Genomic DNA, 24,368 nt, shown 5'->3' with positions numbered 1-24,368 from the left:
TGTTTCTAATAAAGCTCACATGCTTAACTAAGGATTTACCAATAAATCATCCAAATATTTTGATTATGTAGAGGATTGATAAAGGAGAAGTGCATGGATACAAGCTGTATATCAACTCTGTCAGACGCAACACACACAATCAGAAAAGGACACTCAGCTGTCAATATCCCAAAGGGTGCCATGCAGTGACCTGCAGTTATCACCAAAATGGTCACTGCAACTCCTGGATTGTGGGATATAAGTGACACGAAAATGGATACCTGTAAGAGATACAGGCAAAGCTGAAAACAGTAGTTAGAAAATCGTTGCTTTTCCTGTAATCTCCAAGCATTTTCGAGTGGAACAGAAAACCCGGAGTCCTAGCTGAGAATGCACAAACCCCAGCCAACAAAAGGTAAAGATTTATCTTTACTATTCCAATACTAGTAGTTTTTTCATTAATAGTTATCAATAATACGTAAAGCTGATTCACCAATGCAAAATGTTGCCATTTGCATTGTTTTCATAACTTCCATGAAAGTTCAAAATTTGAGTGCTTTTGAAAAGGAAGCACTTCTGTTGTACTTTTATGTGCTAGAGATTAAAAAATGGTTTGCAATTACTGTAAGCCTCCTCTCTCTATGGATGTTTTTCTGTAGAGATGACTTGACCAAGATTGATATAACCACTCTGCTAAAGACCTCCTGCACAAAATTTTAGCTGCTCTCTTCCAAGGTTACTTAAATAATCATTGCACAGGTTGTATCATAACCTTTTTTCCCAGGCACTTCACTGGAATGTTTCTTTAAACATGTGATTTTATTTTAACTGATCATCCTAATTTTTTTTTTTTTTTTTTTTTAATTTACCTACCAGTTAAGTAATAATCATTAGAAAACAACAAAAGTTGCAGTAAGTTATGTGGTTCTGATTATGTGTAAGTCAAAAGAAAGCAATTCCCCACAGGAAACAAATAATGATTTGTTTAAAATATTCACTCATACTTTGTGTTTATCTTTAAAGGTCCAAGCATAACTTGGAATTAAAGAGACAACATGGATGTTTAGAAGTTAGAAAAAACAGAGAAAAGAGAGCAGGGCTCTGAAGAGAAGCATGAATTACTTACTTTTACTTTTCCACCTATTTGTACTCCAAATGTCCCTTGTTAGAAAAACAACCGGACACTTCAATAATTTCCTTTCAGCCACTTTATTTTTCTGTGGGTGGCCATACATAAGGGCAACTGATTTCAAACCACCATATTTTCTGTCCTCAACTTAAGAAGATTAATTTAGTAATCTGAGAAAGTATTTATCAAGCAATATTGTCCCATCAACCAAATTCAACGCAACTGGTGAGTCTGCTCATAAATTAAACCACAAACATTTCAGAGATGGGAATGAAAACAATTTCAAAAGAATTATGCAGGAAGATCTAATCAGCATTAGAATCTGTGTTGCAAATTTTGAGATGAGACGTAATGAAGTGATGAAAAAGCTAATTATTTAAAGAGAACTTTGGAGTTGAAATTTTTCAGTTAACCAGAAACATCCTGGACATTCATTCCTTTTGGAAGTTACTGTCATTGTGCATGAAGAAAAAAGAAAGCAGTCTCAGGAAGTATCTAGGAAGTTTTCAAGTAGATCATGGCAAGTCAGTAATGTATTTCATGATGCAGAGATCAGTGTGTACCATATTTATTCTGTAGCTTCTTTATGTATATATTATAGGAAAAGATACATGATGTAATGTCAACATACAATTATGCTTGTAAAAGTGCAGAAGTTTTTAGTTTATACAGCAAACCAATCTTAAGATGAGAAGATCAAGGCACTGAGACAGTCCACTATGGAACATTGCTAGAAAACAATACACTTCCAAGGCCAGTCTGATTTGTTGTCATTTAAAAGGCCTCATGTTCCTGTTGGAGAGGTCAATAAAGAAAGTTAACCTCTGTGTGACTACTGACGGAACTTTTGGCAGTAACTTTTAGTCAAAAACATATGTGTAAAAGGAAGTATTTCGCATTACAAAGATACAGGAAAAGCTAAATGTTTAGCTCCAAACATCCTGCAAATATCGTTTTGCTTCTCGAAGCATGGCCAGGATTTTCATTGCTTCTAATTTGTCAGCTTCCATTTCCATGCTTAAAATGTCTACTATGGCATCACTTACATCATCAGCCATGTGCTTCTTATCTCTGAAAAACAAAATATAGAGGAGGAAAAGCATATTAATGTATTTTTCCATTTATTAATAGCTTCAGAGGCAGGACAGTATAGGAAAGAATGACTAAAAAATCCCAAACAAAAATACAGTTTTTACATTGTACAGCATAATTCTCAAGAGTTTTCCTGTAGCTGAGCATTGACATTAACTAGGGTTTCTCTCAATCAAACACTACATAGTTTTCAGCATTCTGTAATTCGTAAGTAAAAAAATCTTGCAACCCTAGTTGAGCTGCCAGAGAATAATTGGTTTCTTTAAGAAAGAACTGAACCTGATGAATGAATTTTGATTCCTAAATCACTACAAGGTTTCAATATTAAAGAAAAAACCCAACAAAAATTGCTACCAAACCCCTCACTTTTTAATAATGCTATTTTTAATACAAATAGCTGACATTTATACCTGCAGAACACATTAATATTGGGCCCTATATTCAAACAGTTTGTCTAGTTATCAACAAACTTTCTAAATTCTTGAACCCCCAGGTAAGTTAGCATCCACAAACAAAACCTCCCACTGTAAATTTTATTACTGTGACAGAGCTTTAGCATTTCATATATTTCATTTTCTAAAGAGAAATCTATTGGCTTAAAACCTCCTATAATTTAATTGAATACTGAACCAAAAAAAAGGAAAATAAATAATAAGCAACATAAACAATCAGTGGAACTGTGTGGTTACAAGCTGTATTTCAAGATTCTACTGGAAAACAGTGAACACAGGGATGACAGTCTAGCCCTGCAGGAAGGATCTTTCAGCATCATATTGGTCCTTTCTTTCAGACAGCTCAAAGTCTTTCTAAAGCCTCAAACTTCTGCTACTCTCTTTCTGAACAGTCCATTTCCACTCTACTCACCCACATATATAGAAGTAACCTCTCTCTTTCAGCAGGATTCTGGCAACTTCCTTAGCACAAAGCCTAAGGATATCTTGCACATATTTAGGTGGGGCCACTTCTGCAGTTGAAGAGTCTCTTGAGAAACAAACCTTAAGATGAGTTAAGGTTCCATTTTCAAGAAAACATTGGAGCTCATCTCTGAAAGGTAATAAAAACATGTTAGCAATGGCTCAGAGATGAGCATTCCCTCATGAATACCAAGTGGATATTAAATAGTGAACTTGCTTGAACAAATAGTCTCGGTCCTGATGCCGACAACCAAAAAACAGCCATGTTTCTCCAAATTCCCAGTCTGTATGTTGTTCTCTGAGCTTTTGCCTAAAGACAGAAAAAAAATCCAATCCTGTTTATCAAGTGCAGAATCTGAAACATCTATAACCTAATTTTCATTTAAAGTTGTATTTTAAAAAAACCTCTGGATTGGCAGAAACGTGAAACGACTTAGGTAAATCAAAGTCAAAGCCTCATTTGATTTTCTTGACTACTCACTTTCAAACCAGCTCAAAATCAATCAACTTCAATTTTTTTTTTTTTTTTGGCCACAGTTTCATATTAGAATAGTCAGGACTGACACATCCAAACATCTCAAAAATAACCCTGACTGCTAAATAAGGAGATCACTACCTTTTATCCTTCATTGGAAGCTATGCAAAACTACCTGGGAAAACTAAAGCAGTTTTAGAAGGCTTTCCATTTAGCTGCAGATACCTGCTAGATTTTATGAACATAAATTTATTAACTACCACATCATCAGAAAAGTTATTTAATTTTCTTGAAATAATGTTGGAAGTATGATTTTCAAGGAATTTTAGCTGCCATTTTCTAGTTACATTGTGAGAGAGATTTCATTTATGCTTTAAAATAAAATGCAAAATACTTTTGCGAAGTAAAGGTAGATTTGGGAATCAAAACTAAGGAGTACATAATGATTTGGTTAAAGCAAATCATAGAGTTAGAAACATCATGTCAAAAATTCACTTTTCTCTCAAATAAAATGTTTTAAAAACTGTTCTAGGACCCAAGAAACTTCATTATCTTGCTGGAACTAATGAATCACGTTGGAATACTCATTGGTTACCTTTAAAACTTAGGACCATTCCCACCCAAATACTTCAATTCGCCTGTTCTTCTTTCCCTCAGAATGATCAAGTTTTCACATATTCTTGGTCATGTGCTGTTACTTTTTGAACAAACATCTCTTTGCCTTGCAAAATTACACTGCTGGAGTTGGAGAGGGAAAATAAAAGATCCACCTTCCCTCACACACTAACTCCCAAACACCAAGCCTATGGCTGAGTTGAAGGTTCAGGTGCCAAGCTCCTTATCTTAACACATCAAAATGTAAACCACACAGAAATAAGAGACTATGGGAGAAAACTTGACATTCATCGTGCCTTTTAATATAGTTGTGACTTCTCAAGGAATTGGATTTTGATTAATAAGCCAATCAACACTTTATAAAACCTATCATGCTCTTACAGGACTTCCACCAGCAACACAAACAGATAAAGGATTTAATTTCTTATTACTGTTTCTGCAATTCTCATGTACCTACTATTATACTACACTATATTCCAAGTTCTCATGTATCTACTATTAATAGCAAATACAGTCAGATAGAAATGTAAGTTTTACTACTTTGAAAAACAAATAATACACAATGCTTGTTTAAAATTATTAAGACTGCTTATAATCAACATACCATCATTACAAAAAGTAAAAAAAAAATTAACTGCATTTATTCTCAAACCCTCAGGCTGGATTTCTCCTCACCATAAAAAAGGCTGCTCTCGAGGTAACAACTTGGTACGTACCTGTGTTGTAGGAAACCAATAAATGGTGAAATTCCTGTTCCAGGACCAACCATAATAAATGGTACAGATGGGTCTGCAGGTAAGTGGAAAGCATTGTTTGGACGAGGAAAAATAGAGATCTAAAATTAAATTAGATAAAATATAATTGAAGGGTATTCTTAAGCAGTGAAAACACCATGACATTTCTAGAACCTTCAGGATATTTACACAGCATATGTACCCACACACCCTTCCAAATCCTGAGCTTCAGAGATCATCTTTAATAACACACAGGCATTCAGAATAAAATCTCACAAAAGCCTCTGGAGAAAAACAAACAAACAAACAAAAACCCAAAACCAAACAAACAATAAATAAACAACAACAACAAAAACACCAAAAAACCCACTACAAACAAACAAACAAACAAACACATGACAAACCCACACCATATTTCATATTTACAAACCTATTAATCCATCTGGGGGAAAACTGAGATAAACCATACAGGCATGAGTTTCTGAATATGAAAACCGATTGCACCACAAATTTGGGGAATGCTGTTACAGAATGCATGCAAAGTTTGGTGTTGGCATTTGAAGGGAAGTAAAGTTATTTTATTGTTATTAAAGGAAACTCAACCTTTTTTTACATTGTAGAATGTCAGGATTTGTTTATAGTGAATTGAAGCCTACTGGTAAAGAGTCTGCTTTCTTAATTTTCATAGAAGTTTAATATGATTTCCAAAAGTGCATATGGATGAGGGGAGGCATATAACAGCTTAAAGATCTTGGAATAATCCCACTGATAAACAGTAATTCAAATTTTCATTTCTGTGTCAGAAAGGAAGTCATATTTTCATAGGAACTCTATACCTATCCTCTGAGACATGGCCAACATAATCTACAGAAAACAAGAGATTACTGTTTTTAATTCTAAAAGATTATTCAAGACTCAACAGCAGTCATAGCCGAGTTTCATCCATTAAAGTAATATGCAAATATCCAATTTATTTTGCACATTAATTATGAAAGGATTTGAATACACTTTCAAGTTTAAGGAAGGAGAAAGGCACTAGGCCAAGTTACTTAAACTTTGTTGTGGAAATCTGAATGGTTTAGCACTACTCATTTTTTTGTACTTTAATTCACTGCAGACATAATGTTAAAGAGCATTATTTTCCTAGTTTCGTGATGATAAAAAAATAGAATAATTCTTGCTGGTGGGGAATGATACTTTATACACTTCACATCACACTTGAGTTAGGAGGCTATTTACCCTATTAATGATTCCAAAATGGTCATTCTTTCAAAACAGACTGCAAATGGTAAACACATTTATACTGTAAAGTGTATTCAATTAATCTAATATATTTTTGCATAAGATCACACTCATCTATTTTGTACCATTATTCCATATATTTCTGCAATCTATGTGGGTTGCTGCACATTTATCTATGCTGAATTCTAGCTTGTGCAGTAGATGGAAACAGCTCTAAACTTTATCCAGACTCATTTTGTAAAAATCTTTTTTTTTCTTTTTAGTCACCTCTTTTTCTTGTTTGATCTTAAATTAATTTCAAATCAATTATATTTTAAATAAAGAGCAGATGTAGACACTGGAGTAAGATAAATGATGCACATATCAATCTTTGCATTAGTTTTAAAAAATTAAGATAACTTGTACCGTGTTTTTTCTCATTTTGTCTGACTGACACCTTGAATTATTGGCAGAGTTTTCTTTCAACAGAATTCTATGCCTGTTTCCATTTTTCAAAATCAAATATAGATTAGGCTGCCAGTAGTTCTTTTCAAGAAAAGATATGTATATCACACATATCAATTATGCAGTAGAATTCCAATTTTTTAATACTTAGCTTATACCTAGTGACTTTGAGATCAATTAATTACTGCCACAAAATGAAACGAGGGAAAAAAAAATACTTACTCCCAGCAATATCAACTGTGCCAAAAAATCACTAATACACATCAGAAAAAAACCACATGACTATCCTCTGTGTCATATTCAATAACCTGGCCTTTGCAAACTCTAGAAGACCTGGCAAGTGTGAATTTTACAGATTCTCCCCTATTACCTGCCACTGTTTCCTGGAAATGACCAAGTGCCTCTCTCTTGAGATACAAACAGTTATAACCATTTAATTACACAGTGGTTGATTAGTCCACGAAAACATCCTTCAAGATACACTTCAGACTACAGAGGGGTGGAAAACAACTCCGGCCTTTCAGTAATGGGAAATTTCACCAGTTAGGTATGCACAGATAAGTAAAATTTAACTTCAGTGTTTAGGAAGGCAGCTCTGGACATGTTACACAGAAGTAGGGTAGAATTGCAAAATTAAGGTGCATGCTGCCAAAACACCTGCACTACATCACAGCAGTGAACGAAGAAACCCGCAGTTTTTTCAGACGCATAAATTTAACAGCTAATGACCTCAGATCTAATATTCATACCTTTTCAGTTGGAGAGCTTTCTCCTTTTGTATCCAAAGAGTTTTTACTGGGGTGCAGTAGAGGTGCTACTAACTTAGCAAGCCACCCTGTACATACTCCTTTCCGTGAGACTGGTCTAGAGGGACCGGCAGGGAACTCCACAACATTAAATACAAAGTGCAGCCTTCCTGGCTGATATAAGTTTGAACTGCAAAGACAAAAATATTACAAAACCAACCCAAAACCTGACAGACAGCTGTACAATCTTGCAGCAGATCCATCTGCTGGGCAAACCATTTCAATTGAATCAAGATTCTCAATGTTTAGTTAACTGCATAATATTTTCATTTAGCTAGAAATTGTCTTAAGGCTGGACTCAGAGGCCAGTGTTTACAGAAGGGAATTCAAATTCCTATGAGATTCATGTGTGTGTGAGCTTGTTCTTGAGAGCTTTACCAAAGCCCTGCCACACATTCAGTGTTCTTTGAAATAGTAAAACAATGTTTTTTGCAAGCATCACAACTATGTTTTCTCCTTCACTCCTCTCTTTCCTCCTCAGATTATAACATAGACAAACACATATGAGAAAAAAACGGTACCTTAATAACTAAGAAGATATAATTTGAATATTTCATTACCTTGACACTGAATAGGATCTGGCTTGTAATTTAGGAAGATGTTCTGAAGAAGAGAAAAAAAAATAAAATAACTTATTTGATTCACCCCAATGAAGATATTGTATAATGAGTGTTTACACTACAATAGATTACAAGGTATTTTAATTTAACTGTAATTTTATTCTAGTAACATTCAGTGTTTGTGGTTCAGAAACAAGCAATTAAAACCTGAACTCTATTTTGAATAGGTTTTACGCTTTGTGGAACGTTAATTAGAGATCCTATACAATGAGACCATAACAGTTAATTTATGGGGTTCTTGGTCAAACAAAAGTGACTGTAAGGTGTACAGAAGAGATGCCAGTAGCTAGCAGATGAGGTGAAGCTTGAAATTTAATTTTCCCCAGCTTTCCTCTCTGAGCTCAAAAGCTCTCAAAATAGAGGTTGCTTGATTGAAAGTTTCCTATATATAATGTCCTAGAAGCAGATGTGCCAGCTCAGTTTCAAAACCACTGATTACCTATGCGAAGTTTTGAAATCTCAGCTGAAAAAACAAGACACAGGAGTTCATGGAACATTTTTTGAACAAGCAACCCCCTATATATATCACACACACACATATTTATATCTGTGTATGTATGTACATAAGCAGAACTAATCTTTTTGCCAATATATGCACACCCTGGCATATTTTAAAGGTGCTCTGCTACATAGAATAGTTGCTAGGCAGAGCTAAGAAAAGGTAGTGCAGTGAAATCACTTAAACAAGACACTAAACCCATTCAGCAATTTTGGGTAAGGGTGGACAAGATGACTGCAAGAACACAGAAAGCAATTTCTTTGATTCATATTATGAAACATATTAAGCAATTCTGGATTTGAATTTGAAAAATAACTGCCAGCAATTTCAGATGTATTTGACATGGTTAGAGTTGTAGCCTCATCCTTTCAGTATTTTGTATCAGGAACCCAGTGAGTGTGTTAGACATAACATAAATACAAATACACTGGGAAAACCATTCTGTTTTAACAGGTAAAAGTGCAAGAATAGACCACATAAGCAGAGAAATTAGGAGTTGCAAAAATGTCTTTTTTAATTGTAAGCAATTGATGAACCAATTCATAAAGACCCTATTCCTGCAAGCACCTTAGGCTTACTTTTTATGTACAGGAGTAATCCAGAGTCAAAGCATTGCTATGAACCTAAATGTTTGCAGAAAGAAACTGTAGAACAGAGCTTTGTTCCTTGACAAGAGATTCAGCTTGATCACTATAAAAACTATAATATTCCTAAAGCAATTAACTGAACAGTTACTCCCCTTTCTTGGGAAATTGAACATTTAGTCTGACACATTTTCAGAAACCAAATCTAATTAAATCTAAATCAGTCTTTTACCAATTAACAGGCTAAGTGAAGGCTTGCAGCTTGGAAAAGCATGAAGTAAATCCAGGAGGCAAACATTAGAATCTCTAATAAAGCGAGTGTAATCAGAGGCTCCTTGTCTGCTGCAAAGCTCTTGAAGCCTCCGTTTTTCTCCCGCATCACTGGTACATTCTACAAGAGCCCGCAAAAATGCCTGTAGAGAAGAAAGGAAAGAGTGAAGGGTAAAAAAACTTGTCCATTTGGGAAAATGGTCACAAAACTGGGAAAAACTTGGGTTGCCTGGGGACAGGAATTAGGTTAATGGATAATACACTTTATTTCTCAATTTTTTTTTTTAATTTCTCTTCTAATGTCCGCAACAAGCTAGCATATCAGAAAATCCTACTTAGCCTGAGCAAAGAAGAGACAAAAAAAACAGGTACAAGCCATTCCCCCTAAAATTCCAGATGTTTGAAAGGTGTTTCTATTGCCCCTATTTAAACTTTAGTTAGGCAGCTCCATAACACGATGCAAGACAAAACACCATTTGCTAAGTTACAGAAGCCAGGAAACAAATAACAAGAATCTTAGAAAGGCATGACTATAAATAAAGTATGGTATTAAATGAGTCATGTTAATGTTGTTGTAGTGTTTTATTCTATACTTTATGCCTACATAGTTGTAGTGTAAACTTTTCTTAAAGGAAAGTTAAATTGAGCATTTTAAGATAAAGTGAAAATCAGCTGTAAATAGTTACAAGTTTTTTTCAAAAAAGGAAAAAAAGTGATAGAAAACACCAAATGCAATCAGGTGACACATTCTACAGAAAGGAATACTTGGAAAATAATGTGTGCTCAACCACAGAGCTTCCAGATAATAGTTTTGAGTATGGAGTCACATAAAGCACATTTTAGGCTGAAGACTTAATACAGCAGACAGGTTATAAAAACTGGCTTCGGTGATATTCCCCAGCCAGTACTCTCTGCCTACTCTTATTGCTGAGACAAAATTTCAAAACCATTAAATGTGGTTTTGAAAAGGTTGAAACAACAGGAAGATTCTCTTCTGCTGTAAAATACACTAAAGTGAGTAAAAAGGTCCTTCCCAAAACCTGATTTCCCTCAGAGACCCGACCACACAATCATTTAGCTTCATCCTTCACGTAAAGGTTATCTTTAAATAATACAGAAATACATACGCATTTTCAGTTAGAAGCTTTCAATTTTTTACATGCACAAAATGAAAAGAAAATAATATATGCATGTTGTGAGAACAAATACTACAAAAGCAAAAATCTTTTTTTGAATTCTGCTATGTTACTGAAATGTTAAAGAAAAGCTTTGAAATTTCAGAGATTTCACACAGCATTGTGAGTTGGAAGGGGCCCACAAGGATCACTGGCTCCATGTCTTAAGTGAATGGCTCACCCAGGGTTACCAGCACCACACTCTGACCAAGGGAGCTAATGTAAAGGACACTGTGGTACATTTGCGTACAGCAACAGGTGTCTAGCAACAGAACTTGACAGACGTGGTTCCCTCTGATTAAGAAGAGTCTTTACTTTAAAATGACTACAGGGCTAGGTTCAGTCAGCCTTCCCAGTTATCTGGCACCAAGTTATCTAATACTTTTCTACTTACTTCCAGACTAGTCATGAATCGAGATACAACAGAGCAGGTATGTCTGCCAGATAAACTACCAGAAGTGACGTTTCTCAGAGTAAAGTACAAACAGTAGCATACAAACTGACAATCCTTATTCACCAAGAGATATTGTAACTACACACATAGCAAGGACAGATCTGTAAGACACCACATAGCATAGGATTACTAATTTGTCTTTAGAAGAAAAAACACATAAACACCTTTTTGGGAATTGCTCTTATTTCCAGACACCATGTTAGAATGAATTTGAGAGTGCTTCTTTCAGGGATGTGTTGTGGACGAGAAGCTCCTAGTTCAGTGGGAGAAAAAGAACAAAAACAAAAACCAAGTAAAATGTGCATCTATTACTATACAAAAGTGGCATCATACATCTCACACTTAATAGACAACTTGTGCAGCCCTCAAAGATGCAGGGAATCTCACAGTGAGAACTGATTTAGCTCTAACCAGGACAACAAAGAGCCCTACACCATCCTGTGGAAATAGAGGTACAACTGAGCAGCACCATTAAAACACCAGCTGCAATGCAAGAATGGAGTAACTCACACAAGTCCAGCTGTCAGTACACAGGCACACTCTGAACCTGCAGCTACTCTTTCTGAAGCATGGCATCACAAAACTCATCATAAGAACAGATCCATAGACCTACAGGTGCATTTGAAGGCACCTTGCAACAGCACTAAGGCTTGTCCTTGAGGAGTGCAGCCCTCTTAGGATGTAAAACAGATTGACATGCAGTGTTGTGCAAGGAGATTTTACTTTCAAGTGGGGGATTTTAAGGTTATGCGATTAAAGCCTTATCTCCATAAACATGAAGGAGCACAGAGTAAGAACAAGATGGATGAATGCCAATGCCAGGCTGCATGCCCAGTCAAGAGCTCATCTACAGTAAAACCAGCAGCAGCATTCTTATGCATCCTCTTTTTGACACATCGCTGTGACTTCCAACATGCCGGCATGGAAAGACAACTGTGTTCCCACAGTAAAGGTAAAAATGTGCAAAACTATGCACACCAACTCCTACCCACACAGAAAGGAGCGCTGGTCCATGACATTGCATCACGACATACCTTTCTTTTTAGTGCTCTGCTTAACTTTTACAGAAATGAAGTCATCTCCTTTTTCAGAAAGTCCCAAAATGTGAAGAAGCTCTTTCACTTCACTGACATTGTTGGGACATATTACACAGAAAGCATCTCCAGGTTGGTACTCAAAAGCTGTATCCTGTTTTAAAACATGAAACATTTCTATCAAATCTTACTACAAACCAAGGCATTCTCATTCCTGACAACAACCTTCCTAATATCGTGCTCACATTAAGTCAAATATTCTTTTACTCTGTACTAACACTTTGCTATTTTGAGCACATCAGAAATGAAATAGCCATGTTTTCTTTCCAGGCTTAACCTTACTAATTGGAAAAAGTCTTTCCTTATCTGGTTTAAATATTTGGACACTCTTTAATGAGAACTGCTGAACAGCCCAAACAGAAGGAAAATAAATACGTATTAAGAGGTTGTGTTATGTAATCAGCCCACATCATTAATTGCTGATGTTCTACATTTTCTGGTTTGACAAGAGGAGAAAAATGAAGTCCTCATAATTAATACAACATTTTATACAGATACATCATCACTAAAAGAAAATTGGCTGGTTAAAGTATTTGATGAATTCTGACAGAAATAACCAGAATTGTTTTTATTTTTTTGGAGGGAAAAAAATAACCAGATAAGAGCACAGTGAAAATTCAGATCTTAAGACCTAGATTCTACTTAGCTGCCTAAGATTCTTGTGTGCAACTCAAGCTTCTGCCAGTTAAAGGAACATGCAGAATTATACTTGCATCATTATGTTTCCCTTATGCATCAGGTGAGTGACCTGCACACAGACTGACAAGAATGTTAGGTGAAAAAGGCAAGAAAATGCTTACATTTTCAGTGGGTGCTGATGACAGAATGCATAGATACACACAAATACTTGCAAAAAGCCACATCAGTCAAAGAATCAGTTACTCAAAACTTAACAGAATCTGTTTATAACTGAGATTTAAAGATGTCTCATGCATATGGAGACAGATTAGGCTAAGAAAGTCCAACAGAAGGTACTGTCAAAAATGACAATATTCCAAAAGTAATATTCTATCAATTTGAGAAACCACTCAAAAGCAACATCCTTTCCAAGATTTCTTATAAAGTAATATTGAGCACTCTCTGCCTGCCTTTCATCTTCAAACCAGTATACAAAATATGATCTTCAGTGAATAAACTAAACCAGTTTTATAACTGAGGGTGACCGAGGTTGACAGTTTGTTTAGCACATTGACAAGGCACAGCAAATGGATGTCAAAGGCAGAAACAGTGCTCAAGAGCTAACAATTCCTTTTGCTTGATACTATTAGTGAAAATACTACTTGTGTAGATTACCCACCATAATGAATAGTCACAATTTACTAGATAGTTTCTGAATATTCTTCAAATTGTACACTTATAAACTGAAAGATTACTCCTTTTCAGTATTCCCTGACTGCCTTTCTCCACTGCAAATTCCCTTCATAAAGGTATTTCACTCAATATGATATCCATGGAACAACAAAGAAATTAACTCGACACTTTGTTCCTGTTTTGACTTCCAGAGTCCTATTTTTCTGGGAATAAATCAAACTTTACATTTACAAAATGGATCAGTGTAAGCTGACATCCTATTGTACAGAGAATTATTTTTTCTTTTTATACAGCCAAATAAATAACTTCCCCCCTCAGTTATTATACATAACACTCCTGTTTTTCACCCTTTATTTTAACCCACTAAAGAAAAAGCCATCACCAACTTACTGCAATATCAAGCTCTAAGAGCAATGCAGTCTTTATCGCATCTTCCCTAGTGAGCTGCACTGCTTTTGTAACTGGCACTTCAAAGGTTGTTCGCTCTGAGACAAGTGAAGACATATGCGGATTCTGAAAAAGATGACACAAAACCTTACACTAAAAATGCAAATAGGCTTTATGACATCTTACTATGACATGCAGGAATTGGTGTTGGTAGAGGCTAGTTTTGAAACAATCTCAGAAAACAACTCAAAACAATAAAAAGAACCACGAATCTTCTATACACATAGAGTGTTTTGCTCTTTTTAAAAAGTCGCATGTAAGCAATAGCAACAAGCAATTAAAAAAATTCAGTAGGCTTGAACAGTCTAACGGGCCTGCATTATTATCAAATGCAGCGAGCTGTTTCATTTTTCCAAGAACTACCCTGAAAATAGCCAATTAGAGAATGACATTTATGTTAACCCCCACAAAACTCCCGCCTAATTAAAGAATGTACATAGGAAGTAAGAACAAAAGTTACATCATTGCAGGTTTACAGCTTAAGGTTTTGGGGTCCATTTGGGGTCTACTATTACAGGCAACTTATAGAAGGAGTTTTAAAATAGAACTTATGAGCAAAACCCACTCTACAAGACAGCATCATGTTAAAACACAACATTTCTACACAGTAAAAATTACAAGTATGACAAACAGACACCAAGAATAATTCCATATCACGTATGTCAAAGGCTGCTACTTGAAGATCAGACTACAGCCCTCACTTCTCCATCACTATAGTCAGCAAGTTTCATTAGAGATCAATGCAGACAAAAATAAAAAGAGGCACAAGGGATACCAAATGCCTATAACAGTACTCTGTCAAATGTAAAGGAATTATCCTACCAATAGGAGAATATTTGTTAATTTGAAGATTTCCTATTTCAAAAAGGAGACAAGAGAATCACTTGAGACCAACAGCTGGAAGTTTCTTTGTTGAGATTTTGACATGGTGATTAATGGCTTGGGCCATATCAAGTCATTGTGCATCCACTGGACTGTTCTTATTGTCTACATTTGTATTCCCTCTAAGTCAAATTCAAGGCATAATGAAATCAAGATTTAAGCTAAATTATCTTATCTTACACTTCCCACAAATGCTTTAGACCTCTGCAGGTTGGCTATTAGTATGCAGCAGCTTCTTAATTCAACCCTGAGACTCAACAGCCCAAGACAAGATCATTTAAGTAACTGGAGAGATCATGTACCAGACCTTCTTTAAATGGCAGGGAGTCTCTGGAAATATCCAAACCTCAATTTGATGTATCTCAAAACACACCAACTTCAGCTATGCTTGGAAAAAAGTACCCATAGCTGCTGTTGCAATGTGAGATACCAAAAGAGGACATGAATTATGTGACACCTGCAAAACCAAACATGACCCTACATAGAACTTGCTTGTTGACAAGGTCTAGCCAACTATGTCAAAAATAGTTCCAAAGGAAAAAACCACAAACACGCATTTCATACTTCCCAGGGCTCAAGACAACCACCCTGTTTTATATAGCTGAACTCTGGACTATAATCTTTAATCTGTCATTGAGTTCCAGATTACCAGATTCATCTTTTTCCATTTGCTGTTTAAAGGCAAAATTCAATTTTTTTTCTACATACAGAAAAGTTAAGGCATCAGTATTAGAACCTGATGAACTATTTCAGGGATCAGTCTGAATATATGCTGACTTTAAGAAAATGGGCTCTTTAAAAGACTGTAGCAGCACATTCAACACAACTATTAGTCTTTAATAGAAGAGTACCTCTAAATCATAAACCTCCAAGAATTTAATGTGTATTATTAAATGCAACAACCCCAGTGAAACCAACAATATGAGGTTTAAAAGAAAAGCAAAATGTTTAAATCCATACACACTTCTGTAACTGTATTAGCTAGAGTACGGATTCTCTCAGCATTTCCATTAACAGTCTCAAGAGAGAGAGTGTCAGAGTCCAGAGGATACTAAAGGGCTTTCATGAGCAGCCACACCAGAGGACTGAGCCCAGAAACTCCACCTCAGCCCGGCACTGGTTCTTCAGTCCTGCCCCAAGCTACATTACAAACATACCAGCAGTACTGGTCGGCAGCTCAACCACAACCACGCCCACGGATCAACAGATCTAGATACAGATCCTGTTGATCCAGGCCTGGAGTTTCTTGGCTTGCACCAAGATTCCCACAAACTTGCCTGATGATCTGCACTCTTGGCTGATCCTAGCTGCCACCTCCTGGTTTGCATTGCTTGGGTAGTGGGTAGCAATGCTGGCTGTGTTACCACACTCAGCTCCTGGCTCCCTGTCATTTAAAGAGCAGCCAGGCTTCACAGCTTCCTTGCATGGATAACTGAAACATCTGCCCTCTTCAGGCAAAAAGTTCAGAAAAGTTTGAGTCGCTCCTGCCAACTGGAGATGATTTCCAGCTCACGCTAACTCTTCTCTTAGTACAGCAGGTCTTTGTTTGACATGGCTTCAACAGGAAAAGCATACTGGCTTTTGATCTACAGCTCATCTTCCATTTCCCACAGCAAAATAATGATCATGTTTGCATAATGACAAGTTTCTCTGTTACTAAGTAAACAGCAAGATTTTGAGCAATTTTACAGCCTCTTAGCACATTCTGAAATTACTAAAAATTTGAACAGAAACTTTACTGTACTTCTCACTGCAGCAATATGTTTTCACTGTTACAAGCCACAGAGGATTTGAATTCTTTCCTTCCTGACAGTGCAATATCAACTTACTATTTAGCTGAATTATATCTTGACATAAGTGTCCACAACCCATATGGTGGCACCCACATTCAATATAAATGGACTTTTTAATTAAAATTCAAAAGCTTCCTGCATTTGGGGACATATCTCCATTATGTAAGAATTAATTTGCTCTTTTGAGACTTATGTAGGAGTATACACTTATACTCCTACAAGAGCTAGAGGCTTCCATCGCTCAAAGGAAAGTTCTTACCTCACCCTGGGTGTCCTGAAACTCCACCTCTATATATTCTGGTGGCAGGACAGGAATATTAAGAGCAGACTGAGAGACAGGAGGGACAGAATGAACAAGTGAAGGTTCAGTGTCTCTAGCTGGAGCCACAAGATTGAGGTCATCCAGTTTCTGTGACAGAGTATCAGAACCCCTTGCTCCCTCATCTTCCAGCTTCAAGTTCTGTACTTCAGAGCTTAGCTTTAGTTCATGCACCGCATGTGGAGCCGTAGAGATAGAGCTGGAAACGGCATTGACAGCACTGTTCATGCCTTCTTTCTCTTTCTGCAATTGTACTGCTTCCTTGAGGGCAAGCCAAAGTCCATCAATCCAAGGATCAACCACTAATTCCAAACTGGGAATGGAGGGGAAAAAAAAGAAGAAATGCATAAATCAACTATTGTGACTTCCTGGACTGTTAATTTACAAATAATGAATGACTGCAAAAGCAAAAAACACTATTCACTTTCCATTTTTTATATCTAGCTGTAGTTGTTACCAAGATTACTTCTTTGTAAAAAAAAAAAAAAAAATAATAATAAAAAAAAAAATTAGTTTTTATCACTATGTAAATTTATGAAGTCTAAAATGTATAACAGCCTTGCTTTTCTTTCAGTTTCTCATTTTTATTTTCATATGCTGAACTTTATGACAGAAAGTTGAAGGAATGGCAGCAGAATATGCAACTTTTCATTGTGCAACAGAAACATCAATAGCTTACACAAATGGCCCATTTTTATTATTTCAGAACACAAGAGATAAGTTTTATGGTTATGACAATGTTTGTGTTAAACTGCTTTGCATCATCATGCACAGAACCAATATAATCAGCACTTCAAAATAACTAAGCCAAGACTGCAGCCTACCGGCCAGAAAGAACAGCAGAACAGGGAGTTGTTTTCTTACATAAGTCTTCCACAGCAAAGAGAGAAATCTTCTTACATAATTACTCTAAAGTGATCCTCTGCCCATCCCCAAAAGATAAAAAAGAAAAAGAAACTACATTTTCAAACTCCTCTACTTACCATGACTTATTTAATTTCTAAAACTGCTAAATACTATTTTTCCAGTCATTACAGATGTTTCCTTGCACCTTAAAAATGGAGTTTTACTTAGTTGAGATTGAAAAGGCATACTGTGCTCAGGCAGAACTCATTTCTATGAGGTGCTGAGTATCCAGCTTCAATGTACTTCAAACAGTTCAGAACATTTTGCTAAATGCCTATGCAAATTGCATCATGAAGAAATAAAATCCAAACCCATTCTGCTCTTACCCTACACAGTCATCTGCTAATCCTGTGTCATAGAAGTGCTGGGCACCAAGCTCTTGAAGTCGTCGGTCTACTGTCCTCCCACCATTACAAAAGAACATGTACTCTGAATCCCCCAGACCTAGCAAATTCAAGGAAAGAGGAATCGTGTCAATCAGGCAGCCCCCCAGACTACACAAAGTCAGGACAGCCTTTTCTTGCAGGCAAACAGAAGAGTCAGATATATTAGAGTAAGTCCACGACAGGGCACCAAAACAATTAGAGGGATGGAGCACCTCTCCTAGGAGGAAAGGCTGAGATAGTTGGATTTGTTCCGCCTTGAAAAGAGAAGGTTTTGGAGTAATTGTGGCCTTTCAGTACCTGAAGGGAGCCTACAAGAAAGACACACGGGATTTTTACAATGACATGTGGTGACAGGACAAGGAGGAATGGCTTCAAACTGAGAGCAGGTTTAGATTGCAAGTTTGCGAGAAATTCTTCACTGTGAGTGTGGTGAGACACTGGTACAGGTTTCCCAAAGATGCTGTGGATGCCCCATTCCTGGAAACGTTCAAGGTCATGTTGGATGGGACTTTGAGCAGTATGGTCTAGTGGAAAGTGCCCCTGCCTGTAGCAGGGGCTTGGAACTGGATGATCTTAAAGGCCCTGTCCAACAAAGGCATTCTATTAAAAAATATATTTATATACCTATATATACTTAAACACTTGCATATGTAAGTGTATTATTCAAATGTTCAAATGCTACACTGAAATATGCATACATGTATATGAATTTCAAACAAAATTGTGTTTGTCTCAAAATAGGGCTGAAAAAGTGGCTCCTCCTTCCCAAATGTAAGATAGAGAAATACTCTGAAAACACTTTGCTTTCAATATTTCACATTTCAGAAGAATCCTGCTTTAGTTTGAGGCTTTTAAAAGGGAAAATGTAAGGAACTAAAATAATTTAAAAAGTAAAACTGATAAACTATGTGTGAATTAACAAAAAAAAACATTCTTTCAGGATTAAGTTGTTAATAATGTCAGAGAGAGACATGAGCAAGTATTAAAAGAAATTTAAAAATATTAGAAACTTGCGGGGAAAAAATAATCAAACACAGCAGTGATTTTAAACAAGAAGAAAGCTGAAAAATCTGCATGAGGGAATTTAGTCCAGCAACCTCCTCTGCAGATTCTTTGTAGATCTTGCTTCACCTGCACTGGGTTTTCTGCTCCTTAACTGTTGTGAAGCTGTTTTAGAGGAAGATGCTCTTTGTTACCAGTTGAACAGTCAATGCACTCAGGAGGTATGTCCGTGGAAGATCCAGGATTTTAAGAGGTCAACCAAATCACTGACCCACCCCACAAAAATGATCAATCATCCCTTTGAGATCCTTGCCCAACAATCCTAAAGACCACCGGTTTTAGTTCCATCTTCATAAATTCTCTAAGTAATCCACACCACTGCTTCATTATTGCCATCAGAATTTTTCACGGCCTGATCCTTTCTTGTATGCAATTTCAAACCACTAGATCTTTATTATTTCTACTTGTGCTGGTTTTGGCTGGAATAGTGATAGTTTTCATCATCATAGTTAGTATGGGGCTATACTCTGGATTTGTGCTGGAAACAGTGTTGGTAATTCAGGAGTGTTCTAGTTATTGCTGAGCAGACCTTACACAGAACCAAGGCCTGGCCTGGCCTCTCCTCTCCTGCAAGGAGGATGGGGGTGCACAAAGTGTGCACAGCTGGGACAGATGACGCCAACAGAATGACCTAAGAGACATCTCATGCCACATGGCATCATGCTCAGCACATAAAGCTGTGGAAAGAATACAGAAGGGGAGGGCATATGCAGTGATGGCATTTATTTTCCCAAATCACTGCTATGTGTGATGGAGCTCCACTTTGCTGGAGATGGCTGAAACACCTGCCTGCCCATGGGGAAGGGTGAATGGATTCCTTGATTTGCTTTAATTGTGCTCATGGCTTTTGCCTTCCCTATTAAACTGTCATTATCTCAACCCACGAGTGTAATCACTTTTGCCCTTTCTATTCTCTCCTCTGTCCCACCAGGAAGGGGTTGGGGGAGTGAGAGGGCAGCTGGGTGGGGCCTGGTTTCTGGCTGCAGGTAAACCATGATGCCACCTAATAATGGAGCATTCCTCTCTCCTTATAACAGCCTCTTTTTTTTTTTTTTTTTTTTTTTTTTTCCTTTTAAGAGGACTTCTGCTTTCTCTCAAGTACAGTATGTGGAACAAACATTTCATTCAACCAGTTAAGATCAATGCCATGAACGTATTTTAAGACTGGTAACTTGTTAAACTTGAATCATGTTGTAATTTAGACAACATAATAATTTCTGCCATAATAAAATGCAGGGTTAATACAATACTTATCTTTATACATACCCATGCAGCTAAGGAAAAACTGACGATTTCACAAACTATAACATGTAACTAGGCAATAGTATAACAGCTTCTCAAAATGCTACACGATTAGGATGCATATAGTTCAGATTTCCACATTATACACCCAGTAGAAACTTCCTTCTAATGGGTCCCTCCTTCCTTATTAGAAACTTAGAAGTTTCCTCACTCCCATCTATCAACTTAAACTGGTAAGGTAAAAATAACTTAGGTTCAAATAAACATTTCTGGAGTTTGTTTATAAATGAAATTTGAAAACTCAGCAAACTAACCTTACCATCAGCTCAAGATATATCATGAATTCTTCCGAATCTGTATTTTGCTTATCCATCCTTAAGCTGAAGATACATTCATTCTCTTGATGAGTACAACATTCAAAACTAAAGTATTATTGCAAATTTAAATGGATGGGAAGATTAAAGGTTTTTACTTTTAAGAACATTTTATATTGCCTTTCCCTCTGTAGAGAAAAATGCCCAATGAGTCACACAGTCAAGTAAACTAATCTAGTTTACTAATCTATGTGGAGACTTGGCATGAAATTTAAACTTCAAACAGTTATAGATGGCTTATATTATATGGTTTTTATGCAAAGAAAATTAAGCTATAAAAAATTACATTGATAGCCTACATTCAGATAATTTTTGTGATGTTTTTCCTTTATTGCTCATAGAGGACATTATATAAAAGCTGCTGTTTATAAAAACAAATCTTTTATAAGCACTTAAAAAAGCCCAAATCACCTATTCAGAAATAAAAAAAAAAATTAAAATTATTCATTGACATACAAGTTCGGCAATAATATAGAAAATACTAAGTCACCTAGCAATCCATACTGGAGATGTGCAAAATGGTCAGGAGGCAAGGTCTTGTCTTGAATTTTCTTTACAAACTTGCGGGCAGTGTCTGGTGGGTCTCCTGTCCCAGTAGTGGAAATAACAATAACTACAGGATCCTTTTCTGTTTCCAGGTTATACTACAAGCAATAGAACAAGTTAAATTACAAGGTGCCATTTGATACATAATTGTGACCTTAGATACTCTATCTCCCACCTTTCTTCTTCCCAAGGGTACACAGAAAACCATTTAATCTCATTTTAACTATATTAAGCCACAGAAAGTCTTTCAAGTAATTACAAGTAATTTTGGGGATGCAACTTATGATCATACTTGTCGTTTTCAAGACCAGATTTGATAAAGCCCAGAAGAACCTGCTCTGACCTCAACTGACCTTGCTGCAAGACGACCTCATGAAGCCTCTTTCAACCTGAAACATCCTATGATCCCACACACAGATGTCCAACGGCATCATTTTGAGGAGGCTAGTAAATACAAGAAGAGTACTTCACAACTGCACTCAGAGAGCTGAAATACAACAGTTCTTACAGTATTTTATTTGTCAGGTGGAAAAAGTATTTTTGTATATAAGATCACAATCTCACAGCAAGGTGGGGTGTGGCCATACAAACTGTAGGGATCATTTCTAAGTTCCTTTAGCTATCATCCGGTCCTGTCTGGTAACTTCTGTGCTACAGAATCATAGCATCATGAAATTAATGAGATCGGAAAAGAGATCATCACACCCCAAACCCCCCCTCCAGTGCTTTTGAGGAAACTAAGGTAGCTCTGAAGAGTGATAATCAGACACCGTGCTCTACAGTCTGATTAATTTTGGCCCATTCACCCTTCTCCCAACACTTATCTCTCCTTTGCTAAGACTGGTCTCCCACATTTCCCAGAGTTTCAAGGGGGCTACTCCAATTATACCAGTTTGAGAATTGCCTGTAGAAGGGACTGTGTGTCAGTTCCGTAAATTCGGATCTCATGCAACCATTTATTACTTCTCAAGAAAAAAGCACTCAGAATCTCTGACTCTCCCACCTTTAGCAGACCGGTGCACTGTGCCAACGTGCTGTGGGCTGGGTGCACAAATCACTCTGCAGCCCCTCTATGGCCTGTGGGTGGTGACCTCTGAAACACAGCTCCAGTCTGGTGCTTGGCAGTGAACTCTGGAGACCACCTCATTCCACCCCACGCCCCAAGTGTGACCAACAGTCAGCGCCACACTCGGTCACCTGTAAATGGCTGAATTTTGAAAACTTCTAAGGGTAGAGACTGCTCTTTTCTGGGCAACTTCTTCCACTCAGAACCTCTCCACTGGCATCAAATCTGAGTTTATCAGGCAGCACCCAATGGATCTGGCCTCCTGTTGTCCAGTTTGGCTCACACAGCCTGCTATTAGATCGCTCCTTAGCCTTCTTTTTGCCATAATAAGCAACCTAAGCTCCTTCTACTGCTCCCTGCGGGCTGCAGTTTAAATTATCTCCCAGCATTCTAAGTTTAATAAAAATAATAGGATTATGAGAAAATAAAAAGAAAGATTGCAAGAGGAGCTGTGTTTCACTCAGTGCAGCTGCAAGACTGTAATTCAAAACTGTGATTTTGAGGAGTTGTGTTCAAAACACCTCCCTCAATAAATCAAACTTTATCTCCTTATCAAGCCATGTAAAAAACACCTACAACCCCAAAAAGCTAGGAATACACAGAAACAGACTAAAATGGTTTTGCTGTTGACAATGTTTCCAAGTCTTTCCTGAAGAAGCTAAAAGCAGTTGCACGGCAAACTTAAATTACTACGTCTTCCCTCTGACACTGGTCTGCAGCAGAGACCTAGAGAAGCACAAGTAACAGAGAACAAGAACAGAGTAAACATGCAAGGATATTCCCCAGGCACTTTGCTAGACTTCAATGAGTTGTGGTCCAAGAGCCTTCCAAACAGAGCTTTTGTCTTTTACAAGTTCAGACAAACTCAGGTACTCACAAAATTTTAAGACTTTCAAAACGGAACTCTGAGTTTTACAAAAAAAAAAAAGTCTTAAGAGTCCTGCTGCAATAAAGACTCAGATATTTCAAAACTTCCACAGCTGATTTCATAAGCAGAGACCCACAGCTTCTGCAATGCCACAGGTGACTACTGCATTTACAAAGAAAAGTAAATCACATGAGAATATACACTAAATGAGCCCCATTAAAAAACAAAACAGATACAAGCTCAGGAAGTATAAAGTGGTGTATCAGAACAGAGGCACGCTTAACTCACTAAATTCTTGCTTATTCCACTGCAGATTCCTGTCTGCAGACTTAAGACACTTTTTGAAAACCAAACATTTGGTGACATGGGTTCTGCAATAATTTGTGTCAATTACTGCGAGGTCTGCTACATCACTGGACCAGCAAGAACCTTTTCACTCCACCTTCCACTTCTTCCTATATCCTTTGCTTTTCACATTTGCCTTATTCTTTCTCTTTCCTTCAAACGTTCTCCTCAGCTGAGGACTGCAATGGCACACAAGAGCAGGGAGCAGCCTGCTCAAGCTGTGCATGATTGCTGAAAGAAGAGGGATGGGATCAGACAGCCAGGTTTGTCTCATCCCAAATAATACATATCATGACAAATGTACTTATTCAGATAACTCATACAAGGCTGACTACACACACTGTGACCCAGTATCTCCATTTAGCCTCCCATTTTTCACTGCTCCTACCTCACTTCCACTTCATTTCAGCCTTCATAAAATGTAATCACCGTAACCAACCAAAGATTTATGACCTTATCTCACCCCTGGGACTTTAGGTGAGAGACATTACGTGGAAATGGCCAGTGTTCCTGAGACCTGAGCAGTATTTGACCATTCATTTTTGAATGGCAAGAAGATCACGTTACTATTACTGCCTCTGTAACCACTTACTCCATTCACAGACCTTCACAAGGTCTGAAAATACCCAAAAGCTACATAAAGACAGACTTTCTAACTGACAAGTAGGGAAAAAACCAGAAGCTTGTATGTGACA

At 37.0% G+C, this 24,368-nt stretch overlaps 1 protein-coding gene across 7 annotated transcripts in view; it reads right to left on the bottom strand.

Annotated features, from left to right (window-relative positions):
- Window positions 1-1,172: 1,172 nt before the first annotated feature.
- The window catches only part of MTRR (5-methyltetrahydrofolate-homocysteine methyltransferase reductase), a 28,353-nt gene continuing 5,157 nt past the window's right edge, over window positions 1,173-24,368 (bottom strand). For 5 of the 7 annotated variants that reach the window (XM_040056408.2, XM_040056438.2, XM_040056430.2 and 2 more), the window contains 13 exons: window positions 21,339-21,492; window positions 18,111-18,228; window positions 16,819-17,191; window positions 13,828-13,950; window positions 12,067-12,220; window positions 11,197-11,285; window positions 9,366-9,546; window positions 7,991-8,033; window positions 7,374-7,560; window positions 4,921-5,039; window positions 3,332-3,424; window positions 3,065-3,244; window positions 1,173-2,179 (listed from right to left, as the gene is read on the bottom strand). In XM_040056408.2, coding sequence (XP_039912342.1) covers window positions 2,035-2,179; window positions 3,065-3,244; window positions 3,332-3,424; window positions 4,921-5,039; window positions 7,374-7,560; window positions 7,991-8,033; window positions 9,366-9,546; window positions 11,197-11,285; window positions 12,067-12,220; window positions 13,828-13,950; window positions 16,819-17,191; window positions 18,111-18,228; window positions 21,339-21,492 — 1,959 coding nt within the window. In that variant the 3' untranslated portion in view covers window positions 1,173-2,034. Of the gene's footprint in view, window positions 2,180-3,064; window positions 3,245-3,331; window positions 3,425-4,920; window positions 5,040-7,373; window positions 7,561-7,990; window positions 8,034-9,365; window positions 9,547-11,196; window positions 11,286-12,066; window positions 12,221-13,827; window positions 13,951-16,818; window positions 17,192-18,110; window positions 18,229-21,338; window positions 21,493-21,747; window positions 21,839-24,368 lie in introns of all 7 variants that reach the window. The other 2 variants (XM_040056415.1, XM_058419711.1) reach the window with 2 other exon arrangements.

The sequence above is a fragment of the Hirundo rustica genome, chromosome 1, assembly GCF_015227805.2.
Source record: "Hirundo rustica isolate bHirRus1 chromosome 1, bHirRus1.pri.v3, whole genome shotgun sequence".
In the NCBI taxonomy this organism is placed as follows: Eukaryota; Metazoa; Chordata; class Aves; order Passeriformes; family Hirundinidae; genus Hirundo; species Hirundo rustica.
Note: the sequence above shows the minus strand (reverse complement) of the source record. Positions and strands in the feature narration are given on the sequence as shown.